The sequence below is a fragment of the Anneissia japonica genome, unplaced genomic scaffold (genome assembly GCF_011630105.1).
Source record: "Anneissia japonica isolate Jap-2015-1 unplaced genomic scaffold, ASM1163010v1 scaffold287743_len2803612_cov181, whole genome shotgun sequence".
NCBI lineage: Eukaryota > Metazoa > Echinodermata > Crinoidea > Comatulida > Comatulidae > Anneissia > Anneissia japonica.
The window spans coordinates 1,738,123-1,749,850 of NW_022733259.1; the positions used below are offsets into that span (position 1 = coordinate 1,738,123).

The 11,728-nt window shown below is 36.4% G+C and overlaps 2 protein-coding genes across 2 annotated transcripts in view; one reads left to right on the forward strand and one right to left on the reverse strand.

Moving 5' to 3' along the window:
• LOC117116115 (nephrocystin-1-like) overlaps positions 1-9,849 on the forward strand; it is a 21,939-nt gene extending 12,090 nt beyond the window's left edge. The window contains exons 2-6 of the mRNA XM_033260078.1: positions 3,042-3,154; positions 4,779-4,852; positions 5,113-5,157; positions 7,470-7,586; positions 8,749-9,849. Of these exons, the coding sequence (XP_033115969.1) occupies positions 3,142-3,154; positions 4,779-4,852; positions 5,113-5,157; positions 7,470-7,586; positions 8,749-8,901 (402 nt within the window). The 5' untranslated portion in view covers positions 3,042-3,141 and the 3' untranslated portion in view covers positions 8,902-9,849. The remainder of the gene's footprint in view (positions 1-3,041; positions 3,155-4,778; positions 4,853-5,112; positions 5,158-7,469; positions 7,587-8,748) is intronic.
• Positions 793-2,811, reverse strand: LOC117116114. Its single transcript, XM_033260077.1, has 2 exons — positions 2,651-2,811; positions 793-1,796 (listed from the first exon to the last, which is right to left on the reverse strand). Exon 2 carries the CDS (start codon positions 1,719-1,721, stop codon positions 936-938), a length of 786 nt encoding a protein of 261 aa, XP_033115968.1. The 5' UTR covers positions 1,722-1,796; positions 2,651-2,811; the 3' UTR covers positions 793-935.
• Positions 9,850-11,728: the final 1,879 nt, after the last annotated feature.

Here is an 11,728-nt window from a genome sequence, read left to right on the forward strand (position 1 = left end):
GTGCAAGGTTGGCTTACCCATGCCTGCGGTATTGTATGCCATATGAGGGCAGTATGTTTTTTTCTCTCTATTTTATTATACATTATTTTTCACAAACCTCTGTTTTATTAATTCCTTAGGTTTTATAGATGCTTAAATTGCATATTCTATGTTGGATGTTACAGTCAAAACATATTAAAATCCTGTTTGATATAGTAATTTTTTTTTGTGATTGTTGTTTTGGGTTGGTGGGTAAAAAAAGATTAATAAATTTTGTGTGAAATTGAATGAAATGTTATGGTATAAGATGTCAAGATTGGCCGCTATCCAAGGGGACCAAAGTTTGGTTTATGTTTATTGTGGGACCTGAGCCAACTTTATTGTTAGTTCACACTCAGAGATGGTCTTGAGCCCACATAATAAATGTGATTGGGCTCTAAGCCTGTCTCAAGGTTTGAATCCAGAAACCAATCCCATAGTTCACAATCGTGCGGGATGGTCCTGAATTTTGGATGAAACACGCATTTTGCAGAAACACATGCATCATAAATTTGTCACACATTTAGCACAAGTCTATGCGTGATTACAAATTCAGGGGAAAATGTATTTAAAATTAGAAGAAATTGGTTTTATTAAAAATATGAAAACTGTCATGGAGTAGCTAGAGTCAAAAGAGAACTGTCGTTATCTCATTCAAGAATCGATTCATCGGGGAAAATTTCTCTTTCCTGACCAAAACAACCCAGCCAACCACATACTGTACTTAGTAGAATCTAGTCGCATGCAGTCTTGCATGCGACAACCAACCGTTGATGTGACTGGAACCGGCCCACACTAGGGTTCTGCCCCCGGAAATCCGGGGCCCTGGCACGCTCCCCCTCCCAACTTAACTAGTGTAGTCACGCATTTCAAATCTCTCAGGTTGGTAACAACCCTACCATCAAGACACATGCTAATTAAGGTTTTTTTGATTGAGGTCCAAGTTCTGCATATTCTGGATCGCTTAGAATTTGTTCCATATTTTCCATGTTTATTTTTGTTTCATCTGCTGTCACATTTTGCATTTTGTAATCTGGTGATTCATCGCTACTTTGTAGCTCACCGGTATTTTCCTCTTTTCCGCTGTTGCACCGTCTGTTGCTAGTACTCTGCTGTTTCTTACAATTCAAGATTCCCATGATTTCATCCTCTAAGTTCATACCTGAGGAATATCGTTCTAATCTGCTTACCTCGACCTCTTCATCTTGTGGCGGTTTTACGCTAAAGTCGTTGTCTACACCACGAAAGCTCTTGTCTATGACACTATACGCTGGATCATCTTCCGCGTCATTTCCTACATTTTGATTCAGCGTCGTTCGTGATGATAATGCAGGCATGCTACTTAGACTAGGCAGCGGGGGCGGTATATCATCCGCGGTTCTGGATATAGGTTGCAAGTTGACTGATATGGAATCCAAAGTATGTAGGACTGGCATCATATCCCCATTCAACAAGTATTGGGGTAAGGTGGCATTTCTTGGCATTGTTCCGTGATAAGAAAGGGATGATGAAAAAAGTTGACTAGAGGAATAGTTGTGATTGTTATACATAAGCGCATATTGATTTGCAATGTTTCTTTGTTGTTCTTCAGTGTTCAACTTGTAAAAAAATTTACAGCATAAGAAAATTATCAAAATTGCAATTAAAAATGACAGTATGCTACCAAAGATTATTAAAATTGTTGGTTCCATCATTGAAGTCATTAGTTGAACAATCTTGTGCCAAGCTCAGCTTGCTTACTTTATCTGCTATGTAGTATAAATATGCACCTCTTCATTCTGTGTATAAAAGACAATGATTTGAATGTCAAAGGCCTGTACTATTATATCATAGGATATTTTTCTACTAATGGTTACTAGAAACGTTCTTTCAAAGAAGGATCTCATGTAGCAGTAGAAACGGGCCCATCAAAAACAATTCTGTGTCCAGCAGGCAAAAAAGATTTCTCCTAGCGCATAGTCCTTATCTAGATTCCAACTGACAACTGCAGGCCATATTTGGCCCGCAATTAAGTTAACAGGCCATTAAGACTGTGGTATATTATCTAAGAGTCTTGAAATAGGTAGGGGGATGCTGATGGGGCATGAAGGTGAACTGGGGGAGGGGGAACTCGATGAATAATTGAGGGGATCCTACTGTTGCTAGCAAAATAAGGCAAATTTTATCTTCAAAGCATGATTTTTTGCTTCAAACACTTTCAATGGGATGGGGGAAGCACAAGTTTTATTGTGGGGAAAGGGCATGCAAACCTCGCACCTTCCCCTAAATATGCCACTACCATTAGAACAAGCTTGAAATAATCACTGTATGCAAATAAAAGCACTGGCTTATTATAGCATCATTTCACTCTACTCTACACCAATTTTTTTTTTCATTTGTAGTGTAGTTGCTAAACCCCACTCCAGACCTAGCTTGCTTTACAATGATCGTTGGGCCTTCAGATTGATTTTAATCTAGAACCTGGCCCATGTCTAAATACAGTTTTAGTTGGATAACACACCTATAGCACAAGAACGGTGAAATATATATGGTATACAGTATTTATAGAAGTACAGTATAAGAAAAAAATGTTTAAAACTAAACAGTCCAAATATAAAGCATAAATAATGTAAAGCTAATGAATATTCAATACCTTATAAATATAAATTAAAGAAGATGTATCTTGGGCATCTCTCCGTTGATGTCTTCATAGTTTTGGTCGTTTGATAGCCCTGTTGCTCAGTCAGATTTGTTATTACTGCAATTCTTTTAGCCAAGCTTACATTTTTGGTTTCTATTCTTGTCGAAGTTGCATGTTGTAGATTGTAGGTCTGACTAATATTGATCTACAAAAGAAACTATTAATAATTCCTGTAGTTTCAAATTGTTTTTCAGGAATATTAAAATTATTTTTTATTTCTTTTCCTTATCTTAAATAATACAATTCAATTTATTGAGGCTCAAAAATAATTTGTTAACTTTTATTGTACAGATTGAATTAAAAGATATTAATAATTATATTATTTTTTATATTCAATTTACAGTTGTTTACCAGATACAATTGTCAGTTCTTCATCATATCTCCCGTTTTTGTCCTTCTATCGGAAATTTCTGGCTGATGCTCTGTTACGTGATAGAATCAACATGCAAAACACAGGTACTGTATTATCATATATAATAACGTTTCAGAATGTACATTTATAATAACATTTCAGAATGTGTAGAAACAATTGAATTACTTGCACAGTGCAATAATTATTATTTATTGTTACATTTAAAATGTTTTCTCAAATGTTATGCTGTATACAGTATATTTAAATCATTTGTGAAGACTCCAAAGTGATCAGGGGTAGATTTAGGGGGCCAGGCCGGCCCTGGTCCCCCACTTCTGGAAAGTTAAAAAAAAAGGAATTGATCACCTGAAATGCCTCAGAGGTTATTTCCGGCCATTTAGAAAACAACTACTAGGGTGTCAAATACCCTTTTTGTGTCTTAGAAAAAATAGTTTTTCGCAGGTGCCTGGCTAGAATAAGGATTTGGAGGACACAGATATAAATCGATTATCAAATAACAATTATCATGAAATAAAATTTTTTTCCCCAAACTTGATAATTTAGTGTTTTTGGTAAAAAAGTCCTCCTTTAAGCCATGAATTGTCCTCCAGGTTCCGAAGTTTTTGGTATGTTGTACAACTTATTTTTCGAAAACACAAAAGTTGAGTTGAATAGCATAGGTGGTTGAGATGCTTGCATTTTAATCACAGGGTTCTGGGTTCAATTCCTGTCACAGCAGAACTTTTTCCTATGAATAAGAACAACTCGACTCCCAAGGTCTCAATAAGAGACACAGTGTATAAAGCTACGGTCGGCAACCTTTTACCCCCTAGGACCCAAAATAATTTGCCATTAGCATCCCACGACCTAAGGCCTAAAGTTACACCATCCCTTAGAAATGTCATCTCAAAAACGAAAATATAGTCGATATAATATATCACTATACTGAGTAGTGTCTCGTAACAACATACCAAAACGGCTGAGATGTTCAATTACTAAACTAAAACGACGACAACTACTCAGGCTACACCACCGTGCACAGGGAAATTTTATCAAGTCATATATCAGGTTAAAAGTCCAACAGTCAGTTAAATGTAGAGAAAATAGCCACAACATTTTATCAAATTGTTTTATAACAAGTTTTGGTTCGACATTCTCTCATGAATTCTCTGATTTATTCATGTTAATTTCAACCCATGCAGGGGCGGATCCAGAAATGTCCAAAAAGGGGGGGCCGAAAGTTGGGCTGATTGAGACAACACTGTCGTAGGGGGTCTGGGGCATGCCCCCGCGAAATTTTTGTGTTCTAGACGCCCGAACATTTGAGGCATTCTGGGCTATCATTTTTTTTCTTTTTCTCTCTTTTTTTACTTTTTTTCCCTTTTTTTTTACCTCCCAAAAGGGGGGGCCGGGGCCGGGCCCCCCCCCCTAAATCCGCCCCTGCCATGGGTTGCCGACCATAGATATAAAGTATCATCCCATCCTGTACAACTATGTTTTTTGTTACTTTCAATTTATTTTGTTATTAATTTGGACCAACTATGCAGAGATACGGGATGCCTCCCCGAAGATCTGCCGACCCTGATCAAGAGGTACTTTTTATACCGCCTTGCCCTGATGCAGTATAGTAATAGATGGCTTGATAAGCAGAGGATTTTGATGATTACTTTTTTATTTTTATTGTAGTCATTATAACTCTTTTGTCAATATTTTTCTTTTAAATATCAGATCAGATCCACAGTCCTGTTTTAACAGCGTTTCCATTGGCAACACAGTATTCTGACATCATGGATGCTCTCAGGGTAGGAATTAAATGTGAAATGAACTGCTTTATCTGTTTCAAACTTTTATTGCATAACCTTTTTATATATTAATTTTGATGATATATTCTAACTTTTTTTCTTTATTTAAATTGTTTTAGCTTGTATTAGCACCTGTAATTGACAAGCATATTTTCTAAATTTTACCAAATAAAAATTATTATATTTAATTGAAATGTGATTGTTGACTGCGTATTGGAGAATGTGATTTTAATGTTACACACTTAACGTTTGTCTTTCAGAGTGCTTGGGCAGAGAAAAAGAGGTCCTTAAAGAAAGTAGACAAGGTAATTCCGAAGTTTAGGAGTGCAGTTGTACTTTCCCAGTAGGGGCCTAGTCATTATTCTCCCTTTAAAAAATAAAACCACAGAACCATTCTATAATGGATCTCAGTGTAATATTCAAAGAATAACTTAAGCTCTGTCCAGACTATCAAATGAGCCTGGTTCTCACGAGAGCCCTAGTATCCGGATCGGGCGCTAACCGTTAGCGTAAACCGTTAGCACCTGTGTGAGAACGCCCGATCGGTTAGCGCTAACCGTTTGCAGTATCTGGATTTCCGCTGACGGTTAGCAAGTTGAGCGCGTTTTTATCATCAACCAATCACAAGTACGTGTTTACAATTTCCAGTTTCTTATTGGCCAGTGATTCGATCATCATATTTTTGGTATCCGGATCGGAATTTTCTCGTATGGACGCATGGCGGCTAACGGTTAGCAGGATCCGGATCCTGCTAACCGTTAGCAGCCGTGTGAGAACATAGCCATTGTCTTTGACAAAAAACTGATGTATGCTCATATATGGTCATGTCTCATAAATTATCACTTTGAAAGTCACACTTGGAATAGTACAGGCTCTGTGTCAGCATGAACAAAATGCATATGATACATCTGGATTATATTCTTTATGTAAATTGGCCATGTAGTGTCTGCAGGAAAGTGGTTGGATGCAACTCAATCCTCTGTCAGTCTTGCAAGCAATGGACTCATAAACGATGTTTTGGTATACACCATTGCCTCAAACCTGATGATTTGTTTCAATGCAAAATCTGTTCTGGAGAAGTACAATGGAAAATTAATGATGTCAACAATAGTATTCTGATTGGCAATGAAACAGTTGAAATGGTGAAATCCTTTTGTTGCCTCGGTGATGTCATTGGTCAGTCTGGTGGTTGTGTGTATGCACCAAGCATATGAATCTACATGGAAGGGGCTCTACTGTTTGCTCCCAATCCTTACAAACAAGGCCATAAGCACTTCTACCAGGGCGGCGCATGTACAATGCATGCTGCAGTAGTATTCTTACTTACACCAGCAAAACTTGGACATTAAAACAAGATGACTTTAATGCCTATGTCAAGCCAATCATGCAATGATTTGCTGGATTTGTGCAAACCGAATCTGACAGAACTCCAATAAAAACACTTTTCATCCAGTTAAATATTCAATCTATTGCAGATGCGCTGTGCCACAGTCACCTTCGCTGGTTTTTTTGTGGCAGAGGGTGCGCTAATTGGCCAAAAATAACATTTTATTTTTATTCCAAATCACCATTTTTGGCAGTCTCGCTAAACAAGATATAAACAAGGTCTCGCCTTATATACTTATATATTTCTGTTCATCCCTGAGTATAAATGAGTAAATTGTAAATGACACATATATGATTGGCTTAATTAACCTTCTCTCCAAGCTCCAATTTACATCACTGTAATTAATAGTATGAAATATAATAATTTTATTATGCTCAATGCATGCCATACCAAACATCCCATACTCTATTTCTATATTTTTACGCTCTAAAATTATATTACTTGTTGGTGGCGCTGTTCAGAAGGAGGAAAATGCTGAATGCTCTGGGACTTGTGGCAAGTCTACTGAGACATTCAGTGGTGGATTCAATGCCCCCCCCCCCTCCTCAAATCTGATGTGGTCTACACCTTCTTTTTTGCGAAAGTCCGTCCATAGGCCCAGCTCCTTTGTTTTGAATTCCTAAATCCACCACTGATATTTGAATTGATCTGTTTTCATTGTTTGTAATTTAGTTTTTAGTTACTTTTTGAATTTCATAATTGTAAATATATTTTCTGTATATTTTTTTTTTTTATATTTACTGTATGTACCTGGGCTTCTTTGGAAAGCAGTTTCACTGAACGGATACCCTGGTTAAATAAAACTTAAATAAATGAGTTAGCTACACAACTAGAAATACTCTTTTAGGATTGGAGGAAATTGTGACATATTTAAAAACCAGGTGTAATAATTACTCAATAATAATAAACTTAAAATAGGTTGATAAATTGCTCACTATAAGTGCTTGGTTATTATTAAAGGAATAAGGTAACTGGCTAAGAAGTTCTCCATAATTTTCACCTTTTCATAAGAGTACAAAACATACTCTTTTCTGTGACCTCCTTCCTCCCCCTAAAAGAGTACGGCAATAAAATGTTGATTTGTGTCATTTTGAGATAGTCATTTTATTTTTTCATAAGAGTACATATGTCTACACTTTCAACCCCCTCCCCCTCCCTCTTGCACTTTTTTTTAAATGTTGAAAATTATGGATTGCCCCTAAAATTCTATTGTTTTGTATCATTTCACAGAGGGATAATGAGCATATGAAAGGCCTTATGAGCAGTGTGTTTATGGACTCTGTGTACCCCTTACTGCATTCAACTTCTTTACCGGCATATAAGTGGGCTGATATTGAAACAGAAAATGTGAGTATCAAGTTTTTGTATTTTTTTAAGTTAACATCATGCCACTTCTTTGGCATGATGACGCAAGCCACTGATTGTCAGTAGTATTCTGAAGGGATCGCAATTATAGACGTTCCATTGCACGCACATCGTGGTGTTGCATTCTCCATAGAATCGCGTGGGCCTATGACTGTCATGGCATGCCCGGCTTTGTGAGGCTGAGTAGTTTTTTGAGAGAGCTTTTTTGCATGAAGATGAACGTATTGACGTCACTAAGAAGTCATCTGTGCATGCAATTGGATTGGGTTGGATTTCCCAAGGATAACCCACAAATGCCCTTAGACTTGTTTCCAGAGGGGTCCTTCTGGTGGAGAATTTGGCAGTACACCAGGAGACAATCCTCTACTATTTTCTGAAGAGTGTACTGTGCTCTTTAACTTGCACATCGGCTATTGTTGCACATAGGAACAACGGCTTAAACATCTCATTCGAAAGACGGTGCGCTTTTTTAAACTGGTTCAGCGCACACACACAGTGGCTACCACCAGTTTAGTTGATGATTGAATCCATTCATGGCTACATCGTCGTGCAAATCCAAATCTCCCTAATACATTTCTCCGGTAATCATTTGGGAAGCATAGCATCACTTATGGAGGTACTCCCATTGACTTTGGGGCCATCGACAGGGGCCACCAAGGGCCCACTAGAAGCTCTAGCATTGCTTTTTTAAATGGCATGTCTGATCAATTTCTATTTCATAATTGCTCCTTGTTGAAACATCAGCCTTTAAAGAATTGTAATTTATTATTCCAATATATAATAAATATCATGTTAATGTTTTAAAATTACTAAAATATAGCAATTAAGACGACTGCTTTAAATTAAAATCAATACCCATTTCTAATTGGCCTACTCCATTTTAAGGGACATTGCTTAAGTAAAGTTTTTTTTTATTGTGAACAAAATGTGTGGGATTTAAACCCAGAATCTTGGTTTGGTAGGTAGGCACCTTTGCCACCATGCCACTGCTCCTCTTCCGTCCCTTTGTAGTTACCATATACTGTTGCTTAAGTTAAAGGAAAAGATCTTGTGTTTAAATTATCAATGAGCTTTAAATTGACTGGCAATATAATGCAAGGTAATCTACATTACTTGTGACTTGTTTTCTGTTTCTCTTTTGCAGGCAAGGTGGGAAGCTATTGCCAACTTCATGAAGACCAACAGAGAAAGCAGCGTTTTAGCCGGTCATTTACTGTCACCAGACACTATGCATAAGCCTTTTGATATGTCAGAACTAACATATGACCTCTGCTCTTTGTACACACAAAATAGGTGATCTTGTAACCTTTTTGATAGGAGAAACTGCATTTTTAGAAAAACTAGTTGCTATAATGGATAAATGGGACACCTACTTTCAGGCTAAGCTGCACACCCTGAATGACTCAACTTGACACCAATGGCGTATCTAGGGTGGGTGCGCGGAGGCCCTCCAAAAATGACTCGCTCCCCCAGTCGACACCGCCCTCCCTCCAAAATAACTTGTAAATAGTTAAAAATCACCTAAAATCACCTTATTTTGCTAGTTAGCTCCCCTCAACTGATCACCTTTTCAACCCCCATTCAGCACCCCCATTTCAAGACTTTTAGATACGCCACTGCTTGATACCCTTGCACGCTGAACAACCAATTTACCCAGAGGCTCATTTGAACACCCAGGACATTCTACCCAATCCATAGAGAAAACATTTTCTTGAGTGGAGCTTTCACTACTTAGCTTTTCTTTTTAGATTTATTCCCTACAACAGTGTTCCGCAAACTGTGGTTCTTGACCCATCATTAGGTCACTAAAATATTTTGGTTGGTCGCAAAGCTTGACTGAAATCACCAATCAGCTAGCTCAATGCTGTCTCTTACTTACTATTATAAGCATTATGATAATTTGAAACACTTATTTTTTTAAAATAACAATGAACCCATCAATGAGCACACTGTACATTGTTATTCATTTGTGGTGATACAACAATGTGGCTACAATCATCATTGTACAGTATGATTTTGTCGTGGTACTTATTTTTTGCTCAGGCATTGTTTACTTATTTTACTCTTTTTAAAATCTCAGTCCCAAAATGATGCACTAGAGTTAACTTTCTGAATTAGGCATGTGTAGGTAAGGGGTTGCAATATATATTTCCGAATTGGCAGATCAGTCTAAAGGTTTGTGGAACCCTGCCCTAGACCATAATGTCAATGAGTGGATCCTTATAATATATTTGTGGTGTCATTCCATATAAAGTCCATTGTGTGGAGCTTTGCCAGTACATAAGAGGAAAATTATTTCAGTGAGATTTGTTTCAATACTCTTAAGCCTCTTCAATAAATTTGGACAAGAGCTATTTTCAAACCTGCTCCTGATGCAAGACTGCACCTAGTGAAGCCAGCGTAGACTGCTGGCAAAAGCTTGTGTAATAAATAAGTACATGTGGCCCACTCCGGGAAAACCACGCACTTGTCCTGAAGAACAAGAATCCTAAAATCAGCTAAAATTCCCATGTATTGACCATCTTAATGCATGTTGGACTGAAAAACATATTATGGAAAAAATGAAATGTAATATGTATGTATGTTTTTTTTTTTCCTTAATTTGTGGAATAAAGAAGAAATTGAATTGAAAATAGGAATTATCACATCTACACCATTTAGTATCCGTTTTAAACAATTTTAGCATGAATTATTAGTTTTTGACTGCTAGATTTTGGGTCATTCACAATTATGAACATTTTAACAAGTGTACAAACAGTACTGTACTCATTTTCGGTACCCCTTCCATCCCCTCTGAAAGTGTACAAAGAAAATGTTGATTTTGCAATTTCTATTCTCCATTTTTTTTTGTGAAGTCAACTAAAGCAATGTACTTGGTTGTTTAAAAATAAATATTATATCCATGGTTATATTATAATTTTACCATTATTTTACATATTGCATGTTATTTTGAATCAACATTTTTATGCATACTTACCGTACGTAAAAGTGTACAAATTTGTCTACCCTCTCCACCCTAGCCTACTGTTTGTACACTTGTTAAAATGTTGAACAACCGCTTAATGATAAGAATAATTTGTTGAGAATAGAGCTTGTTTTTGCTAGAGTGGGTCACATGGTAATGCAATGGTCTTTCATTTAAATAGCGTATAATATGGCCAATGTGTCTATGCGCTCTTTTGCCCAGTGTCAAAAACAAAACAAAAAAAGAAAACAACAGATAAACAAGAAAGATTAGAATTTTGAATTGTAAAGTCAGTCAATACAATGCTATCTGTGTTTTTATTTTATTGTCAAACTTTAGAACTTTCAGAAAATGTGAGGGTTTTTGTAGTAAAGTCTATAACATCAGAGCTATTCACTATTGTAATTAAATGTTTATGGTTTATTTTCAGGTTCTACCCCACTACATCTTACTATTACATACTATTACGTATCTTAGTAGAGTGGATTGGTTCTTGTTTATTACTTGCTTAGTGTATGTTTTTGTCTACCAGTAGAAAAATTAGTAAAAGGGGTGTTTTATTTTTAGGAATCATTATTATTATTGTTGCAAGATTTATGGCTGTATTATCTGTGTTTGCATATACAGTAGAAATTTACAATAAATGGCAATATTGAATCCTTTTATTTTTTTTCTATTTTTTTTATTTCATATGTACCAGTAGAAGAGCTATGTGTTCCCCGCTTTTGGATCGCGCGCGGGCGTATTACCCTATAATTCACATTTTTTCGTTAGCAACAACTTGGCAACGACATGCATTTATACACTTCCAGCAGAGCAGTTGTGCAATAAAGCGTTTGATTTTAACTTATTAAATATCTTTATAATGAACAATGTTCCCCTGATTAGATTTTTTCGGGCTTTTGGTATGTTATTATTTGTATATTTCTGGAACGGATTCCGTAAAATATTTATGTTAAAATTACTTCTGTGTTCATTATAATTTTGTTTAAAGATTGACTGGTTCGACTATAAAGCTAATTCAGCGTAAAACCGAAAAATACTCAGATTTTTAATTCATTTTTCGAATAGTTAACCCTCGTTAACCCTAAAATGACTTAGTTTATTATAATCCTTAATCATTTATTAATTAATATCTGTTAAAATTAGAATGGGCGAA